The sequence below is a fragment of the Diplotaxodon limnothrissa genome, linkage group LG6 (assembly GCF_057381915.1).
Source record: "Diplotaxodon limnothrissa isolate DT_005_m linkage group LG6, D_limnothrissa_male_GT1.1, whole genome shotgun sequence".
In the NCBI taxonomy this organism is placed as follows: domain Eukaryota; kingdom Metazoa; phylum Chordata; class Actinopteri; order Cichliformes; family Cichlidae; genus Diplotaxodon; species Diplotaxodon limnothrissa.
The window spans coordinates 8,979,673-9,001,082 of NC_140601.1; the positions used below are offsets into that span (position 1 = coordinate 8,979,673).

General features: G+C 40.2%; 1 protein-coding gene across 2 annotated transcripts in view; it reads right to left on the reverse strand.

The window, feature by feature from the left end:
* Window positions 1-21,410, reverse strand: part of LOC146630072 (voltage-dependent T-type calcium channel subunit alpha-1I-like) — a 222,776-nt gene that overhangs the window by 80,994 nt on the left and 120,372 nt on the right. For both annotated transcript variants that reach the window (XM_085356770.1, XM_085356771.1), the window contains 6 exons: window positions 15,635-15,786; window positions 13,331-13,516; window positions 12,073-12,190; window positions 10,973-11,128; window positions 7,673-7,760; window positions 4,958-5,124 (listed from right to left, as the gene is read on the reverse strand). In XM_085356770.1, the coding sequence (XP_085212896.1) occupies window positions 4,958-5,124; window positions 7,673-7,760; window positions 10,973-11,128; window positions 12,073-12,190; window positions 13,331-13,516; window positions 15,635-15,786 (867 nt within the window). The remainder of the gene's footprint in view (window positions 1-4,957; window positions 5,125-7,672; window positions 7,761-10,972; window positions 11,129-12,072; window positions 12,191-13,330; window positions 13,517-15,634; window positions 15,787-21,410) is intronic.

Below are 21,410 nucleotides of genomic sequence, written 5' to 3' on the forward strand. Positions count from 1 at the left end.
CACAGCCGACAAACACATCATCTCATAGTCTGAGTGTCATTTCGTGGGGGAAAAAAATAGATAAAAAGTGGTTCCTGACAAAACTTCAACCAAAAACACAACATTTATACACAGCTCTCTCGAACGCTTATTAGTTGAGTGATGTAACCGGTGCCTACTGATATCAATAAACCTGGAGTGCTGTGAGAGAAGAGGAGGAGACTTCACAGTGAAGTGGATCTCGCACACCCACCGTGTTTAACATCGTAACCTTTGCGGTTGCTAAACCACAGACTTTCATCTCACATGTTTTCACTGCCCTTTTTTTTTTATTACTGAATCATCCTTCCTGTTTGTCTCCATCACCATCTCTCTCTCTCTGCTCCGTCTTTTTTTCCTCCCCTCTACTTCTCCCTGTCGCCTTTTTTCCCTTCTTTCTCCCACAGTTTCTCTGCGGATGAACAGAAGAAGGGAACAGTCAATTAATAGAAGTTACCATGGCAACTGTATGCCGAGCCAGCCCTTGTAGAACTGTTTCAGTTTTTCTTCAGTTCTGGTTCAGTGGACACAACAATAGGGGAATTCCTGCTGTGGATTTTTGTATACTATATATATATTACTGAATGTTTACAGGATGGTGCAAATAAATTGTCATTTATTAGCCTTAATTGCAAGCTTTTTTCACACATAAATGTCACCCATAAATAAATAGCAAAAGAGTGCTATGAAATTCTAAGATGCCATATAATAAGATTTGCAAGAATGTGCCTACTGCATGAGGTGTGGTCATAAAGTCTGCTTGCAGCATGGATGCTATTACTATTGGTGCTTCAGATACATCAGGTCAAGAGTGCAAGAAGCATGCACACTGGTTTATTGACTTTCAAGGGGTTGTGCACAGTGAATTCAATTCATTTCAATTCAGTTCAATTTTATCGATATAGAGCCAATTCACAGCAGCGGTTTTCTCGAGGCACTTTATATTGTCTCTCCTGAGGCTGCTCGGGTGGTGAGGGGGAAAGGGATGAGAAAAAACAAAAAGAGAACACAGAGACACCGTGGAAAAATAAACAGGACAAAACTAGTGCTGCAAAAGACAGGAAGTGCTCAGTGTAATCATGGGAAGCAGCATGACTAAGGTTCACCTGATCCAGCCCTAACTGTGACCTGTTAGAAAGGTTATTGCTCCTAATACCTTTTCAACATTCAAGCACTCAGTACTGAGTTCTCCTGTTGTGCTCAGTCATTTGAGGATCAACATTTGGCCAAAAAAATGAGCCCAGCTATGGCGTGCGGCCCCTGCTAACAGCACACTGACATCGTTCATCATGTGCCCTCGTGGCCAGATTTAGATCCTTTCAACTTCCAAAAATGAAATTAAAGTTCAAGAGTTGGTATTTTGACACACTAGAGTTCTTTTGCCTCTTTTTATTTTCTTGCTCTTTACCAAAAGAGGTCAAATCCAATACACGGTGGGCCATATTTGTTAAGTTTGCAGACAAAACAGGCACTGCGTCTCTTCCGAGTAGTGATGACCCTGCGGTGGGGGATTTCACAGAGTGGGTAAGCTGTCCTTCTTGGACACGAATGCATCAGAAACTAAAGAGATGGCGTTTGTACAGCAGAGTAAACACCTTTCCACTTTTGAGCTTCAGGTGGATGCTGTCTAAAGAAAAGCTGACCAACACATGTACTTTTATTGCGAGCTTCGTGGTTGTTATGTCGGCAGAACCTCTGAGTTTTTTTTATTCTCATTTTTTAGATTCTGGTTGGTCAGGCGGTACCAGTCACTAAACCTCAAAACCAAGAACGGACTGGAAGATGTGACCCTGAATGACCTCCCTCTCTTGTGTAAGGTTAGGCCCAGTCACTCCCAGCCAACCCTCATCCAAGTAGTTCAAGCTGCTTGCTAGCCTGCAGGTCGGGTCTCATTTGGGTCAGCTGCCATTATTCTTTTAAATAAATAATTGTTTTTAATGGTGATATTTTATTCTGGAAGTCTTATTTAGTGTGTTCTTAGTGGTATAATTATTATGTTTTTCAAATTCAAATTCAAATTTTATTTGTCACGTACACAGTCATACACAGTACGATATGTAGTGAAATGCTTGGACAACTGCTCGTGACCTAAAGAAAACAAAAAAGGAAAAGGCTATGAATAAGATAGGAAATAAATATGAAAAATTAAAAAGGGTAAATTTAACTAGGAAGGAATAAAATATAAATTAAGGTTAAAAATGAAATAACTGTACAACACAAATTAGAATGAAGGGTAAATTTAACTGGGAAGAATAAGATAAAATATATAAATTAAAGTTGAAAATAAAATAACTGTACAACAAAATACACAATATAGAACTATATAAGAATGTATGAAGAAATCTAAATATAAATAAATATATACACAATAACAGCAGCTGTACAAGTATTAACCGGAAATGAAGAATATAGTGACCAGTGTTGTGCAAAACCAAAGTCCAGAAAGTCCAGTGTGTGTGTAAGAACTGTATGTGTGGGTCAGTACTGTGTGGTGGTGTGATTGAGAGACCGTATCGCCTGCGGGAAGAAGCTCCTCCTCAGTCTCTCTGTGTTGGTCTTCAGGGAGCGGAATCGCTTTCCTGACCTCAGCAGAGAGAACAGTCTGTTGTTGGGATGGCTGAGGTCCTTCACGATCTTCCTGGCCTTGGTCCAGCACCGCCTGCTGTAGATTGAGTGCAGGTCAGGGAGCTCGGAGCGGATGGTGCGCTCAGCTGACCGCACAACCCTCTGTAGAGCTCGTCTGTCCTGCATGGTGCTGTTCCCGAACCAGGTTAAGATGTTTCCCGCCAGGATGCTCTCTATGGTGCACGAGTAAAAGTTCCTGAGCACCTTGGAGGGCAGTTGGAAGTCTCTCAAGCGTCTGAGGTGGTAGAGACGCTGTCGGGCCTTTTTCACCACGGTGTTGATGTGACAGGACCATGACAGGTCCTGCGTGATGTGAACTCCGAGGTATTTGAAGCTGTCCACTCTCTCCACTGGGCACTCGTTGATGACGGGGGTCTGGTAGTTCCTCTCCTGCTTAGTGCTGAAGTCCACTATCAGCTCCTTTGTCTTACTGACGTTTAGAAGGAGGTTGTTCCTCTGGCACCAGTTCTCCAGATTCCTAATCTCCTTCAGGTAGGCCGTCTCGTTGTTATCAGAGATCAGGCCCACCACGACGGTGTCGTCAGCAAACTTGATGATGGTGGTGGAGCTGGTAGTGGCCACACAGTCATATGTGTACAAAGAGTACAGCAGGGGGCTCAGAACACACCCCTGGGGGGCTCCAGTGCTGAGAGTGGTGGAGGCTGAGACATGTCCGCCCATCCTTACTGCCTGTGGTCTGCCAGTTAGGAAGTTGGAGATCCACTGACACATAGATGAGCTGAGTCCCAGATGCTCCAGCTTGGTGGTGAGTGTGGAGGGAATTATGGTGTTAAATGCAGAGCTGTAGTCTATGAAGAGCATTTTAACATAATTCCCCCTTCTAGTGTCCAAGTGAGTGAGTGATGTGTGGAGGAGATGAGAGATGGCATCGTCTGTGGAACGATTTGGACGGTAAGCGAACTGTAGTGGGTCCAGTGTGTCTGGTAGTGAAGAAATGATGAAGTCTCTGACCAGGCGTTCAAAGCACTTCATCACTACTGAGGTGAGGGCTACAGGGCGATAGTCATTGAGAGAAGCAGGGTGGGGTTTCTTCGGGACAGGAACAATGATGGACTCTTTGAAGCATGTGGGGATCACCGACTGAGATAAAGAGATGTTGAATATCTCAGTGAACACAGGAGCTAGCTGGTATGCGCAGTCTCTGAGGATACGACCTGGGATGCCGTCTGGTCCTGCTGCTTTCCTGGTGTTCACTCTCTTGAAGGCTCTCCTTACTTCATGCTCGGAGATGACGAGCACGTTTCCGGTGCTGGCAGTATCTTCCTGTCTGCAGCCGTTAGCGCCGCTAACACTAGTTTTTATTGTTGGCTTGATGCTTTTGTGGTTTCTGCTGACCGTACAACAAATTGCCCCTCAGGGTTAATTAAGATCATTCATCCTTGATCCTTGAAGTGCTCAGAAAAGGACTTCAAGATCAATCTAAAAATAGCATCCACGGTCAAGGGATGATCTCCTTAAAGGGGTGGGTTACAGCGTACTAGCGGCGAGTGGAGTGTTAACATGTGCATCATACTTACAGATGGGTGACTCATGCTAAACATGACACGTGAAAGAGATGAAAACAGAGAGCCTAACATCAATAGCACATGGTAATGAAATACTGAACATTAGATCTATGAAAATGAAGGGAAGCGGAATTTATAATAATCTTTTTAAAAACATGCTATTAATCGCTGAATGAATGATGACGGTCATTCAAAGTTTCATTCACCTTGGTCCACCTGTTAAGGAGGAAATAAGGTTCATCCAGACATATACATACATAGAATAAAGTCATTATACAGGGTGAACCGAGACATCTCAGTATTATTATATCATATTATATTATATTATACTATATTATATTATATTATATTATATTATATTATATTATATTATATTATATTATATTATATTATATTATATTATACTATATTATATTATATTATAGTCAGTATTTTAACATTCATTACAAGCATCTGTGTCCGTAACCTGACATAATGAAATACATTTCAAATGAATTGAACTACACATTCACTGTGATGGATTGCATATTTTGGGCCAGTTTAAAATCTGTAAACAGACATCGTCGACGCTAAATATAAACTTGAAACCAAGGCGTTCTGCTAAAGAGGAAAACATATTTATCATTGTATAAAGCCGCAAACAGCTCATAGAGTCATAACAGGAATGGTTGAAAAGTGCTCGGAGGCAACGTAAACCATAAAGTACACATGATTTGTTGAGAATAGGCTGAGAAGTTGTGTTTACGTGTGTGCACGACCGTCTGTGGTATGACAGTGTGATAAAGTACCAGGGAGAGGGAGCGTCTCTCCAGGCTGCTCTTGCCCAGGCTCATAACGCTGCTCTTTCTAGAATCCATGGTGAAGCTCCGCCTCTCCGAGGAGTAGGATCCCCTGGGTGCTGAAAGGGCACCCAGCTCCAGGTGGCCGTTTGGTGTCAGGGTGCAGATCCTCGGGTCTAGAATGGAAAATAACAGATGGGTTAAAAGTGTTGTGATAGCAATCCAAACTTCCCTCAGTCATAGTTTAATGCCTGACTGCTAAGACATGAGAAGCTATTCTCATATACTTAGTCCAATTTCAGTTGATTTCTGGGATTCAGTCATAAGACTGCAATTCTTTTCTCATAGCCGACACATTTCTTTTCAAGCTGTCTCTGGGTGCCTTACATTTACTAAATTTCCATTTGAAAACCTCCAGGGATGGAGACACATAACAAAAACAAAATAATAAAGAAACGGCAACATGAGACACTGGTATTACTGTGACGGCTGTAACCAACATGCTCAACTTAGTTCTGCTCAATATTAATTTGATCTCTTTATAAACTGCTGGGGATAATAGCAGATGTTACAAATAGGCTCTAATTTGTGCTCCAACCCTGTCCTAAATAAGTTAGAAACCTTATACTGTCAACACTCTTAAGTTGGTTATGGGTGATATAGGGGTGGTTTTGGAGGCATATTCATATTCAATTTGCAGGTGCACAGCTGGGTTAAAAATGAAGGCCAAGTCTGAACACAAGTGTGGTAAATTCTACTGATTAGCTATCTACTGGCACCTGCACATTTAGCCAGGTCTCCTGTCTGCTGTGATCCCAAAGCAAAATTGTCATGAAAATGGCTGTGTGCAGGCAGGAGAGGACCCAGAAGCAGACTCATGGAAATGGGATGTAACTCAAAAACGTCTTTATTTACAGAAGGGGAAACAAACAATACAAAACTAAACTGGGAAAAACTAGTTAGCTAAACACTCGAGAAACACACAGAGAATTCCACACAACCACGAGGGACGATGCGACACGGAACTGCGAGGACCGTAGGAGCACACAGGGAACACAGCTGACACGAATAATGATAATAATGAGACTGAGGAAGAGCAACACAACATGACGGACACAGACGGAGACTATCAAAGTAAAACAGGAAGTACAAAGAGACGTACACTGGAGAGGGAGAGAGAACATGAGGAGCACGAGGGAGAGAGGCAGACATGACAGGCTGGGGAAAACAAGATGGCACAAGAACTCATACAACCATGTAAACGCAGACACCCAGGGGGTGGACAGAATAATGTAGGAAACCAAGATAATCCTTAACATAATGCAAAAAATGACAACAAACAAAGGAAACTTAAACGGCTGGGCCAAAAGGACCCAGGACCATGACAAAAATAGTCTTTAGTGGTTGATGACGTGGCTACGTTGTTAGCACTGCTCTGGAGCTTTTGTTTCCCTGTGATGGAAAACTATCTCATGTCTTTTTATAAACCCTCTTTAGTGACATTTATGTATCATTGGAGCCTACGACAGTGGTACACTGAACTTTTAATGAGTGTCTTTGCCTTGTCTTGATGTTTTTAAGGTGCTTTTAACCAAAGATAAAAATTCTGCAATCGTACACTTTTAGCTGTTCTCTTTGGTCTCAGAGGTCTTTTTGTGTTGCTGCATTCCTTTTTTTTAAGAATACACCAGATTGTTGATTTGGCCACTCCTGACGTTTCTGCTCTCTGATAGGTCTGTTTGGGCCTTTACCATTTAATAAGGGCCCACGTCAGTTGTACTTGTGTCTTGGGACTTCACACTAAGAGTTGCAGTGACCTTTGAACATAAAATACCTATACTTTCTCCTATTAGATATTTTAGTTTTCATAATTACCTATTGTCTTTTAAAATATACTCATTTTATTCTCGAGTATTAATAAACTTAAGAGTTTTCAAGAGTTATATGGATTCATATGAACTGGTTGGATGGATGGACAGACAGGGACAGACAAACAGGAAACAGATGCATTAGAAAACTTGATGTACCCATATGAACAGGCTGAAGCCAAACAAAGTATACCTCTGTGATGGATTGCATCTATTCAGACAGGATAGAGGTATACTTTATTAATTTTGCATTTTTAATTTTGCATTTTTCCCATCTATGAAGACGGAGTCTACAAGCTTCCCTTTTTGTCTGCACCGCAGTGCAGAGACCAGATCTTTTGTGCAAACTTAGCCCACTCAGATGGTATAGAAGCGATCCTCCAGCCTCTGAACTCATATTTAATCCTCTCTGAACTGCATTGTTTGTTGGATCTGTTGAGGAAGTCTGTACTGCTTCAACAATTTTACTGTGAGGCTGGATATAGACAGAGCCCATTCATCTTTGTTGACTACAGGCTATTTTCTGCAATTTTACAAGTTTTTAAGCTTTTGGCAAATGCTTCCGTCTTAGTTTGAGTTGAGCACATTTAACCTCCCTTTGGATAAGCCTCAGTGAAAAACAAAGAGCTAAAATTCGATGAGCAGGCAGATTCTCGAGCACGTTGTTCCATTTTGAGATAAATGATGCAGTATGTGAATTGAGGTATTAGCGTTAAATCCTTAAAAATAAACATTTTTAACAAAACCAAACATTCTGACCTCATGCATGTCGATCTTACTTCAGGCCTTTTTTAGCTGAGTGGTACTAATAACATGGCAGCTGAGTGTAATCAGAAAGTTTGGATGTCGCTCTTACCAGACAACTTGATGGAGTCACGTTTTTCACTCTCGTCAAAGTTGGAGGAGGAGTGATCATCGTCTGAATATGAACGATTTGCATCACCCTGTAGATAAAAAAAATCTATCAGACAGGACTCGTGGTCTAAAAGATTTTTGTCACACGCCAGCCTTTAATCTCCGGGGCAAAACAGTGCTCCCTCACAACAGCTATCAGACGTATTTAAACATACTATCAGACAATCTTAGATCGACTCCCCTCTGTAAGTCTGTAAAACCCTCAAAGTACTGACACACTACTCCAGGAGCCCTCTCAGACTTGGTTAAGACCAATGGGATTTCCCCTACAGTCTTCACTGAGGGAGTAAATTGGCTCAATAATCCCTAGTGTGTCGCAGTTGTAGACCCAGACCAGATGAGTGGAGGAAGGGGAGCGAGCTGGAGGAGAAAAGGCCGACAGCGAGAGAAAGGAGAGAATAAAAGGTAGGAAGAGAGACAGACTGAATGACTGATGGCAGGGTTTTGTTTTGGCATTTCAGAAAGATCAATCAAGAGCCGCGTGATTTGTGTCAATGTTTCCCTCCCAACTCACACATCATAGCTACATGCCATGAATATGGTAATGCTTTGATCTGTGTATGAAAACTCAACTGGGTTACTCAACCACACTACAATTTTCCAGTGATATCATCTGACATCGTTTGACAGCTGAGGGCAGATTGACAGCATCACTTTTGCAGTGTTTTCCACTGAGAGGGATGGCTTCAGAAATTCTGCTGTATTTAATTATTATTACATAGGACCAATACTATAATATATATCATCACTCTTTTTTTCTACAGCACAAAACAGATTTTAAACTTGATTTTTGTTCATTTCTTTTACTATATTTAGATCCTCATGTTCTCAAACCTCAAGTTTGCTCACCTACAAACAAATGAACAGTCTAAATTTTCACTGTAGTTTGGTTTTAATGAAAAGAGACAGAATATCAACAAAATGTCTAGACATTTGTCACTGAGTGAAATACGTATTTGATCCCCTACAACCAAGCCAGAATTCTCATTCAATTCAATTCAGTTTTATTTATACTTCTGGCTCCCTCTTTAGCTGTGTGTCCATGTGGCACACGTATTACAATCAAGTAATCATTAATCAATGAATTATAGACACCCCTGATCTCAACTTATTATGTGTATAAAGCACAGCTGTCCACAGAGTCAATTTCTTCCATTTTAGCCTCTCCTCCACCACGGGCAAGACCAAAGAGCTGTCAAAGGACGTCGGGGACAAAATTGTGGAGCTGCACCAGGCTGGAGTGAGCTACAAGACCTTCAGCAAGAAGCTTGGCGAGAAGCTGACAGCTGCTGGTACGATTAGTCAGAAATGGAAGACATATAAAATGACCATCAACCTTCCTCAGCCTGGAGCTTGATGCAAGATTGAGCTCTTTGGCATAAACTTGACCCGCCATCTTCAGAGGAAGAAAAATGCTGAGAATGACATAAAGAAGGCCTACCCCACAGTCAAGCACAGAGATGAAAACTATGCCTTGGGGCCCGTATAGATACAGGACAACTTCACCGTATTGAGGGGCCAATCGATGGGGCCATGTACTATAAAGTCTTGGATGAGAACCTCCTTCCCTCCCTCTGCTCTGCTTTTTTCCATCCTGAAGATGGATCATTGATTGGTCTTCCAACATGACGATAACACAAAACATACAACCGAGGCAACAAAGGTGAAGAACATTAAGGTCGGTGCATTGCCTCCAGACATCAGTCCTACAGAAAATCTGTGAAGCCCAGAAAATCTGGGAGCTGAATTTTCAAGTTGCAAGAGTCACCCAAGAAAACAAAAAGGACACAAACTCTCCCGAGATGTGTAAAAATCTTTTGAAAAACTATAAGAAACATCATACGCCTCTGCTTACCAACAAGGGTTTCTCCATCAAGCGCTAAGTCATCTTTTGGATCAAAGATTTATTTCACTCAGTGGTGTGTAAATCAATGTAAAACTTTTATGTAATGTGTATTTTCTGGATTTTTGATTGAAATTTGGTGTCTTTCCATTAAAATTAACCTACCAAAAAAATACAGATTGTTTATTTCTTTATCAGCGTGTCAAATATTTGATTCCCCCACTGAACATCATTTCAGTTCCTGCTTGTACTGTGATAACAGTTTGACATTCAGAAGAAGTATTGCAGGAAATACGTTTTTTATGGATGTGATGGCTTTAATGTTGATAGAAGTCACCATATTTAGTGCACAGAGCAAATACTCTGAACATTATGTGTGTAACGTTTGTCTATCCTTGCCTGACTGATAATACAGTCAACTTGTATGTATGAGGTTTTACACATCTATGTAAAGAAGCTAGCATGCAAAGCCCCTCTGCTGAGTTTATTATGTAACAGGAATGATAAAAGATGATGCAGCATAATATCCATACTGCACTTGAGGCACATTAGATTGTAGGTCACCCGAATTTTGGCAGCTCAATACGCAGTCATTGCAGCTGTATGCATAAAACGGAAAAAAACAGACTTAAAGCACAAAAATACATTTTGAGCTGTGTTCAAATGAAAGCAATACATTACATGTATTACATGGACTGTGCAGACAGTCTGATTTAAATAGAATTTAATCCATTTTGTCAAATGCCATAAGATGGATGGCTGAAAAACAGTCGAAGTGTTGACTGTGTAGACATGCTGTAAACATGTAAATCTGCTCAATTCAGTGATTATGGAAATCAACAGAGGGCAACAGCTCGGTTTATTTTAGCTGTGAAGGTCTTTGCCAAAGGTTAAATTCTTCAGTTTGAGAGACACAGACAGACTGATATCAGTGGACCACGCAAGAGATCACTGTGCAGGGAGTGCAAGCATCGGGTCAAGTTAGATAGAGAAGTGCCAAAGTTTGGAAATATATCTAAATCACAGGCGGCCAAACAGCTTACGAGGCCGTGCTTTTTACGATATTAGAGATGTGGCACTTATTTGGTGGATGTTTTCAAATATCTGTAAGCTAAGTGCTCCTCCATCAATTTATACGATTATTCCATTGAGTCGTGGTATAATTTGGACTTATAAACTAGTTAAATTATTGCCAGACATAATCATGTTCATTTATTGAGTTTCTCTGGTGGCTGTTAGAGGCCAATACAACAATAATAATTAGAAATATTTCACTACTGATGAACACAGAATTGGATTAATAATTTTAGATGAGTAACAATTAAAAGATGAACAAGCTTACATTGTGCAGTTTGAAATGTGGCAGCAGTCAGCATCGGGTTGACCTATGCCCCTTACCTCCGCCTGAAAGCCTTCAACCAGGATGGCGACCAGCAGGTTGAAGAGGACGTAGTTTCCAAATGTCATGAGGGCCACAAAGTACAGAGCAGCAAGCGGTGAGGTCGCTGCCATACCATTGTACAAAACTGCGTTCCAGTCCTCCTGGGTCAGAATCTTTGAGATTTGCATAGACAGACGTAGGAGGTTAGTAACACAAAAAGGGCCTACTGATTGTTAAGCGCTAAACGACTCTAGTCATGCTGGAGTAAAAATAGAACTGCAACATCCTTGTGACCAATAAAACAATTTGGCTGGTTGGTTAAACAGAATTTTTTACTGACCAACTGGAAATAGTTACAGTGACCAGCTGGTTGGCCAGAGGTTGAGGATGCAGCACCCTTAACCCTCTTACGCATAGTGGTCACTACAGTGGACAGCTATTCCACTGAAGGCTGTTTTCTTGTATTTGTGTCAGTATTGATGGTATACTTGCACATAAACCACTACATTGGACACTGATGTGTCACTCCATACCCTGCCACCCACTGGGCAGCCAGCGTTGTCCACCTAAGTGGACGTGTAAAAAACTCTTTGAAAAGTACATGTTTAAAAAATGAAGTTCAAAAATCATGCCTGTGGTTTTTTCATGCCTAAAGATGAATAAAAATATCCAGGTTGTCATAACTCATGGATGAAAGGGTTAAGCTATGGGTGACCACTTTGGGTTGCAAGGTGACTGCACTGGATCCCCGTTTGCAACCAATTTTAGTCAGTCACCACTGCATCTCTTTGACGGAGTCAACTCAACTGGTTGCTAACTTTGCCAACAGCAAGAAACTCCTTCCCGGCAGCAACTACGTCACTATTTGTAGAAACATTTCAGAGTTTCTGTTTTAAACATATCAGGTTCTGGCTGTACTCTGAATTTAAAACGTTGATGTGACTGTTTCAATGTGATTATCACAGTTAACTGATGAATTATCACAAAGTGATGGCATGTAATTGTTAACCTGACCCTGTCAGGTTAACAATTAACCTGACAGGGTCAGGTTTGAGGCATGCCTGTAGTTTGAGGCATGTTGTGCTCATATAAATCAAAGCTATGATATGTTGAATACCTGAAAAACGGTGACAATGGCCCACAGCAAGGAATCAAAGTTCTTCCTGTCTGGTACTGTGTCTCCGGTCTCCGTCTTAAGACTGAATTTGCATCCAAAAATGTGCATCCCAAGGATACTGCAATACAATATACCACACAACATACACTCGGTCATCTGATATACCTGACTAATAATTAAATTCAGATCTTTGTTAAATCCATTTAAGCATGATACAAATACAATCATCTTTTATAGAATCACACACGAAGACGCTTTGGATAATTAAGCTGTATCTGTACCCTAAAGGTTCCTAACTGTGTAAATTCAGTTTTATTTATTTATTTATTTATTTTTAAGTGTCATCATTTGTTTTGTACTGTGTGACTTTCCGAGCTGAAATAAATTAGATGGCTGTAAATGCCTGAGTGCTGTTGGACGCTGGGGAACGGCTACATGAGATTTAATCCGCTCCAGCGACCATTTAAAATGTAAAGAACCAAACTAAACATTCACCAACAGTCTCAAACGTTTCATTTAGTAACATTTCTGAAGAAAAAAAGCATTCACGTTGCCATTATGGGTATTAAATGTGGCGTTACAGAGAAAAGTTTTAAATTTAGCTGTTAAAAATCTAACCGATGGAAAAATGAAGTTGTCTAATTACTTTTTTTTTAACACTGTATGTAAAATAACATCTAATTTAACAATGACTTCCTTTTACATTAACCCTGTGTATGAGTCTGAACAGACACACAGAGGATTTTTTTTAAAGCACACTGAGATCTCAGGGTCATTTTCCTCAGACATTACAAAACAAAATTACAGGGATGTGAGTGGCATGCAAATCTGAAAACAGTATATAAATAAAGACAACAAATACTGTGTACACTGAACACCCACTAAAGGACCTATTAACTCTCAAAGCAGTTCTGTGGCAGTGCTTGAGCATCACAAATGTGCCCTTGTTGCTCTACTCACTTAAGTGTATGCTTGTTAAAATCTAACCAGATCATCAAGGGTCTGCTTGTTATTTTGTACCCAAGGTTAATAGCTGCTGTGGAATGTTGTGACCGTCTGTGCTACAATGGTTGCTGGTAAGCAGCTGTGCAGATCTAAAGCCAATACGTGCCACACCATGAAAGTAGAGGGTGAAACAGAGATCTGACTCACAGTACTGTTCCTGACACCAACTAAAAACACAGCTGAAAGAAACGGATCAAACGAGCCGTTTACATTCTTCTTCTTTTATTATGATCACACAGTGTGTACACCTTACCTAAAGATGAAGATGAAGAGCATTAGTAACATGCAGAAGGTGGCCACGTTGTCCATGGTCTTCATCAGGACCACCAGCTGTCTCCTGAGAGCTGGCATGAACCTCACCAGTTTCAGCACCCTCAGCAGCCTGAAGGTCCTCAAAACAGACAAACCACCGTCCGACTGGCCGATAATCTCACACACACTGAGGGGTGAAGCACAAAATGCTGCTAAATGTCCATTTTAACATAGCATGTACAGAAAAAACACTTACATATGTACATAAAGCATAAATGAAAAAATGCCCTTTTACACGTAACTACAATAACATTTACATTTTGGTTGTATTACATAACTACAATAAAAAGTTTAAATTTCATGATACATTCAGTTCATACAGAGCATATTTTCCTCAATTAATTATATAAATAAACAAATCTTTTGTTTTAATATTTAATATTAATATTTTTAATAAGACATGTTTTACTGCGAGTCTATGAGGACGAAGAATAATTGTTTTGTTTTGTATTTTGCTCATTTCTTGCAAACACGTTTCAACAGTGGCTATAACTGCAACTACACCTGCCCTGCCTGAGATGACCATATGATGAATATCCACTCTCACTGACATCACACACAGCCAAGAGTAGAAAAAACTGGCTGAAACATTTTGGCTCATGGGAACTAAATGTGAACATATTTTATGCCTAAGAAAACAACTTCTAACTGCTTCTTCGCTCTGTAGTCCATCGTGTGCACACACAGCCCTGGTTCATCACTTGCATTAGGTGCCTTATTTTAAAGCATGATTCAAAGGTCAATGTTAAGTGCCTTAACAAAATTCCTCTGAAAATAGTCAAGTACAAGGACTGCATTGAAAATCAATGAGAAAGCGTCCATTTTCAACACACACTAGCACTGGACTGTAACACATTCAAGAGGTTTATCTTAGCTGGTCGCACACAAGGACTCAACACAACACATCTTTGCTATTGTATTTGCACTACTGCACTAATGCACATAGGCTTGATTTATTTTATATTCCCTTTTATCTTTTCATAATGATCTCTTTCTATACTAGACTGAGAGAGAAACTGCAAACCCTGTACATGCAATGAATTGAAAATCTTGAATCCAATGGCCGAAGGAAGACTTTGGAAGACCTTCTGAAAGACTGGAGAAATATTGCTCAAGATCATTTTCAAGCAATATTGCAGATAATTATTGCTGCAGCACAAGGCCAAAAGTGTTCATTTTCATTATTATACACCTTCAAGTCCCTAACCTTTAAGGGAATCAGTACTGATTCTAATTTCTCATTTCTTTTCCCATCAACTCAAGTAAGTGTAGTAACTGATCCATGTTAAATTTGTGGTCACTTTTTAATCTTCAAGTAATTCATTTGTCCACTAGCAGGTTACCAGGGTTCTTGAGATTGCAAGTGAAGCTCTAAATGCTTTTATTTGTACATGAGTTCACAAAACGTGATGGCTGAAGTTTTGCTGTCTATTTTCTTTCTCATTCTGACGGATATTTAACGTGAACAGAGAGCTGTTCTCTCGTGAAAAATATGCCTTTAAAGAAACACGTCTCCTCGGGTTGGTAGCTTTCAAAGGCCTCACTCAGCACATCAAAATAGCGTTGGCTTTGAATTGACAAAGACCGAATAGGGACCCTTGCATAGCAGCTCAGTATAAATAGCTGAGGACGTTCAGATAGAAAAAGAGATGGAAATGGGTAGCGGGGCAAGAGATAAGAAGACAGATGCAGATATGTTCAATCACCATGTATCTTCTGTGATGGGTTGCACATTTGATCTTGTTCAGTTTTAGTTGCTTTGATGTGTATTTGATCTCGGGGTTATAATGGGGATCACACACAAAGGCGCCTAACCAGATGAATTGGGGGAAAAAAACACCAGCAGATCAAAGGCATTGCCACTCACCTGAAGCTTCCAGGCACACAAAACAAAAGACAAAATCTGTTTGCTGCTTTCTGACGCTTTGGCATCTAAATCCATACAGGTGGTACATTTGAACAAGATAGAAAGCACATGACAATTTGACAAAGTATGAATAATTAAACTGCAGGCTCTCTTTCCAGAATCGTCTGGCAAATGAAAAAAAAGCCGATATCTAAATTACATCAGTTACTATATTAGAAACTGTTTTTTTTACTCTCCAAAGCCTACTTCCGTCTTCTTGTGCTATTGAGGACATTCAAACTCTAAAATTACCTTTAGCTCTGACATATCTATGGCTGTCCACACATAAGGGTAACCTTTAAAAGCTGTACGTAACAACTGCAATCAGTGTTTTAGTACCTTATGATGACAATGATTCCATCAAAGACGTTGTAAGGGTTTCTCAGGTAGTTGAAAGAGCCAAAAGCTGTGAGCTTGAGGATCATCTCCAAGGAGAACATGCTTGTAAAGACGATGTTGCAGATCTCCAGAACATTGGTGAGCTCCTCTGGCTGTTAGCATAGAGACAAATAAAAGTAAGAGAAATTAGAAATGAAAGAGAGGTATATAAGCAGGGGTGCACATAAGTGGTCCGCAGGTGCGCATTCGCTGTCAAAATAAAAGACGCGCACCAGATAAGAAGTAGCAACGTGCGTTCGCGTACATATAAAAGGCACTGTTTTTGCCTTTTATATGCTGCAACTTCTTATCTGGTGCGCGTCTATTATTTTGACAGTGAATGTGCACCTGCGGACCACTTATGTGCACCCCTGTGTATAAGGATGATAGGCAGAGACATTCAAAACAGTCAAGCTTCTAGTTACTAGCTAAAAAGAAAGTGTGATTATGCTTAATTTAAAAGTTTAAAGATAATAAAGATCTGTCTTCTGAAGGTCTCAGTTTGTTTGACAATCAGTAAAATATCGTCGGCATGTTCAAATAGTCTGTAATCTGCTGTCTGCACCAATCCCAAACAGCAGCAGGCAATAGTTAAACCAATTATAAAGCTCATCAATACATTTTGCAGATATTAATTAAAGAAACAGAATTTACTCAGTCCACCCTGAAGACTGCTGAAAGACCACATTTATATCCAAAAAATGTCTTTAAGAGCTCAGATTTCATATACAGTATCTTTTTGGTCTTCAGTTGTCAGTTTACCATCATAGTAATTGCACTAGCCATAATTAATCATAATAAGTCAACTTATTAACACACTAGCACAATCATTTGGTTATTTCTTTTTTGTTTTATTTATTTCATTTTCAATCCTCCATATGCCGTTGCAACATATCTATCTATGTATCTATACATACATATATATATATATATATATATATATATATATATATATATATATATATATATATATTCTTGTCGTCTAATGTTGTTCTGTTTCATTTGAACACATCTCTCTCTTTCTGGCTTTTTGTATAGATTTGCTCAATACGATGAAGAACAGCCATATATATACACGCAGACACACATACAAAGCACTAAATCTGGCACACTCGTGATTTCCAGCACATCTCTATTCCACAGAGCTCCTCTGCAACTTCAGCAATGACATTTCAACATCCCAGAATCAATGAGCACTGTGTTTATCATATTTACATGTCTGTGCGCATGTGTGCAGCTTTTTGTTACCCCTATATACTTTGTGTGTTTGCCACGCCTAATGACTGTTTGCAGTGTGAAAACATGGGCTAATGATGTATGCCCATCAGTGTCCAGACCAGCCAAACAGTGCTGGCAGTCCCTGGAGATCCATTACTGCTGTCTCATTACTGCAGACCTGGAAACAGATCTAAAGACTTGAGTTTTTTTGTTAGCTGATACATGGAATCAAATTAGAAAAGCAGGGATTTTCTATCATACTGAGGACTTCCAGGTTGACTTAGAAAAGTAAGCAGAATTCACTTGTGAACTAGTAGTTTGGGCTCTAAAAATACCTGTAATCAGGCAGTCAAGTCTAAATTTGTCAAGGAAAGGTGTTCGAATCAATCATACACTGCAGTTAGACCAGGGTTCGTAGTAGTAACTTTCTTAGCGAATAATGCAGCAAACAGGTGCAACAGGGTAAAAAGAAAGGAAATTTTCACCATTTGAGCCAATTTATTTGAAATGGCAAAATGCCAAAGCACTTGTCCTTGGCACACTGTTGGAGGAAATCAAACTTGACCTTGAATCTTCAACTAAATGAGGTCATGCAATAACTCAGTGCATCGCAAATTCTTGTAGCCCATTGAACTTCTTTCTGATTTTGGCTTAAAAAGAGAGACGCACATAAATTGGATGCTTATACGCAATTAGCTTTGTCAGATGGTGCTGCTGACTCTCATCGTCTTTAGGTCTGTGTGTGCCATCCTAATCTAATTTGTCCAGCACTTAGTGGGTTCTTCTTGTTGAAATGAGCTGGTCAATTCTGCATAAATAACATCTGAAGAAGTACTCTGATCTGAGATCTTAACTGAGAACGACTGAACTTCAGAGATCAGAGAATCAATGATATGAATCAACGAGCACAGTGGTCTCCATCATCTGTGAATAGGAGAAATTTGGAAGCCCTCAGACTTTTCCTAGAGTTCACCATCCAGTGAGTTGATCTCAAAATATCCAACTGGACAACAATCTTAAGTCTTGTATGGTACAGTGGCCAGAAGTCACTCCCCAGTAAACAGCACATTTCCACATAGCGACACAGAAAGTGCTTACATATGGCCCACACACCGCAAAAAAGGATGGCTGTTTGATGTGTTATACAGTGTTGGTCAAGTTACTTGAAAAAAGTAATCAGTAACTAATTACTGATTACTTCCCCAAAAGAGTAATCCCGTTACTTTACTGATTACTTATTTTCAAAAGTAATTAATTACTTAGTTACTTAGTTACTTTTTAAAAACACGATTTACAACCTGAGTAGGTAATAAAGTGATAGATCTTTCAGCCCAATTCTACTTTTTCTACATAATCCATCATACAAAATGTAATCAAATGGAAAAGTCCCTTTTTAAAACTTGTTTTATCAGTTTTAATCTTTTAACTTTATGCATCAAGCAAAAATTTAATTATATGCAACATTCTCTGACTTGAATAAATTAGTTTAACATTTAAAGCTATTTTCTGCACATTCCAGCACATAAAATATTTTTTTTTGTGTTTACACTCAGTCTTTCAAATAGATGCAAGTAAAACACAGCAGAAAATAAATAAAGTCAAAGACTCAGCGGTCCTGTTGCTCTATTTTCACCTGTAAAGCAGGACTGCGGTAGGCGGAGGTTTACCCTGGTGCAGGTGTGCCGTGGTCAGTTGAAGAATCCGCGAGTTTCTCTGTGAGTTTCCCATTACGTCGTTGCGCACTCGGTGCTTGCTCGGAAGTTTAGGGGTTTTTTTCGCTGTAAAAAGAAGTTTTCTTCCCACACACAATGGACGCTAATGTTTTTGTCACTTTTTATGGAATCAAACTCAAAGTAAGGTCAGTACTTCCACACTTTAAACGCTGCACGCTCATACTCTCTCCCACAATCGATATGTGATCCATTGTTGATCTGCACACAGCTGTTGTCACTAACGGCGCACTCGCTTACGTCACTGTCGTGAGACATTCTCGCAAAAAATCACGGTTTTAGTAACGCAGTAACGCAGCGTTCCTACGGGAAAGTAACGGTAATCTAATTACCGTTTTTGCAATAGTAATCCCTTACTTTACTAGTTACTTTTAAAAAGTAATCAGATTACACCATCTCTGGTGTTATATGTTTAAAAGTAACCTAGTCAGTTTTGAAGATTAACAATGGCTAACACTGAGCAGTGCTGATTTTCTAACACTGGAATATTTCTAACATTTTGAGTTATTTTCCAGTGTTAGAAAATCAGCACTGCTCAGTGTTAGCCATTGTTAATCTTCAAAACTGACTAGGTTACTTTTAATAAACATATAACACTGTCAAAAGTGTTAATTTAACACTCAACAGTGTTGTATTTAACACTCAGAGGTGTGGACCCATATATTAATGGATTGGATTTATATAGCGCTTTTCAAGGCACCCAAAGCGCTTTACAATACCACTATTCATTCACTCTCACATTCACACACTGGTGGAGGCAGCTACAGTTGTAGCCACAGCTGCCCTGGGGCAGACTGACAGAAGCGAGGCTGCCATATCGTGCCATCGGCCCCTCTGGCCAACACCAGTAGGCAAGTAGGGTAAAGTGTCTTGCCCAGGGACACAACGACCAGAACAGAGAGCCCAGGGATCAAACCGGCGACCTTCCGGTTACAGATGCGATTCCCAACCCCCTGAGCCACGGTCGCCCACGACACTCTCTAGTGTTAATTTAACACTGGAGATTTTGCTGTGTATAGCGCTTTTCTAAAATGGCCTGTATTTGTATAGTGCATTACTAGTCCCTAAGGACCCCAAAGTGCTTTTACACATCCAGTCATCCACCCATTCACACACACACATACTCACACACCGGTGATGGCAAGCTACACTGTAGCCACAGCCACCCTGGGGCGCACTGACAGAGGCACCAGGATTACTCTCCTCTCCTCGCCTCTCGCGGATTACTCAAAATGCTCTATACAACATGCCACATTCACCCAATCACACACGTTCTCTACACTGAGTGCTTCCTAACTACATTCACACACATTCACACTCTTGACATGCAGACTGGAGGAGCCAGGGATCAAACCACTAACCTTCAGTAGGCGACCTGTTGTACCTCCTGAGCTACAACCACCCGGTGGTAAACGTGAGTAAACCCTCACTAGGTTTTGGATAAAGTGTAAACTCACAAACCTGTCAAACCTGCATCTGAAACGTTGGCTAGCATAGCAGTATAGTATTGCAACATGACATTTGGATCTTCTAACTAAAATAGGAAAATAAGAACATAAATAGTGCCATCATTGCCAGACCTGGCCCACAGCTGGTTGATATACACCCTGCCATGACACCAGTCAGTCAGAAGTGCCAGCTTGATGCTGGATCTGGGCCAGACCTGTTTTCTATGAGCCTGGGCCACATACACCAAACCAGAATCGGGCCAGATGTGGCATACCATCACATAAACAGTGCCATCTACGCCAGGCCTGACCCATATCTGGATGACGTACCACTTACCATGCCAGAAGTCAGCCAGCAGTTCCGGCTGGTGTTTTAGCTAGCAAAACAGTGTGGCTGATGAGGAGTGAAGACACGCTAATGACAACATGTACAACCACTGGAGATGTGAGAAGGACAGACGGAAACATTTAGGTGAAATTTAAGTTCTTAATCAGTTTTATGCTTATTCTAGTGTCATTTATAAGAATTTTCATCTATAATGGTCAATAATCATTAAATGCTATTGCTATGAGTAGCAGAAATTTTACTGTGTAATTAAATATTTTACAGAGTTAATGGAATTTTCACAGAACCACATGCTTTTGCTACAGCACACATGTCCTTGTGCAAAATGGGAAAGTTTTAATTTTATCATGACAAAATGTTATCTCTAAAAGGTGTACATGTCTCATTTCTTCCAGAGCAGCCTTGCACCAGAACGGAGGACCTTTACAGGACTCTCTCCCAGACCTCAGTACGACCCTCTCAGGCAGTGCACACCAGGAGCTTCACACTCTGGCTCACACTCATAATACAAGTCAGAGCTTTAAAGTAAAAGTGTGAAGTGTGCTTTCAAAATTGGAGTTTATAGCTGGTTTGGTTTGGTTGGCAGTTCATGTTTTGCCATAATTAAAATTAAATATTTAGACTTTCAATAGCGTTAACATACTACACAGGTCATGAACAAGATTTTTGTCATTTTCATTGTACGTGGGCTAAAGCACTTCATTTACAGACATGTAAATACTGCAATTTGATTCTTTTAATAAACCATGTAACTTGGATGCAAGCGATGCTGGCGTGACCACAGTGCACACGTCTGCTGTTGCTCACAGTGGTCCAAGGGACCGCTCAGGGAGTTTGTGTGTTTGCTCAGACACATGAACAATTTGAGGGAACATTGGTTGCAACATGGAAAAATGTAGAACAACTGAAACTCTGTGAACACTTTCCAAATGCTCTGTATTATTATGTACTGTATTATTAAGGCCGCATCTATTCTCAGGCCCACTTTCATGAAC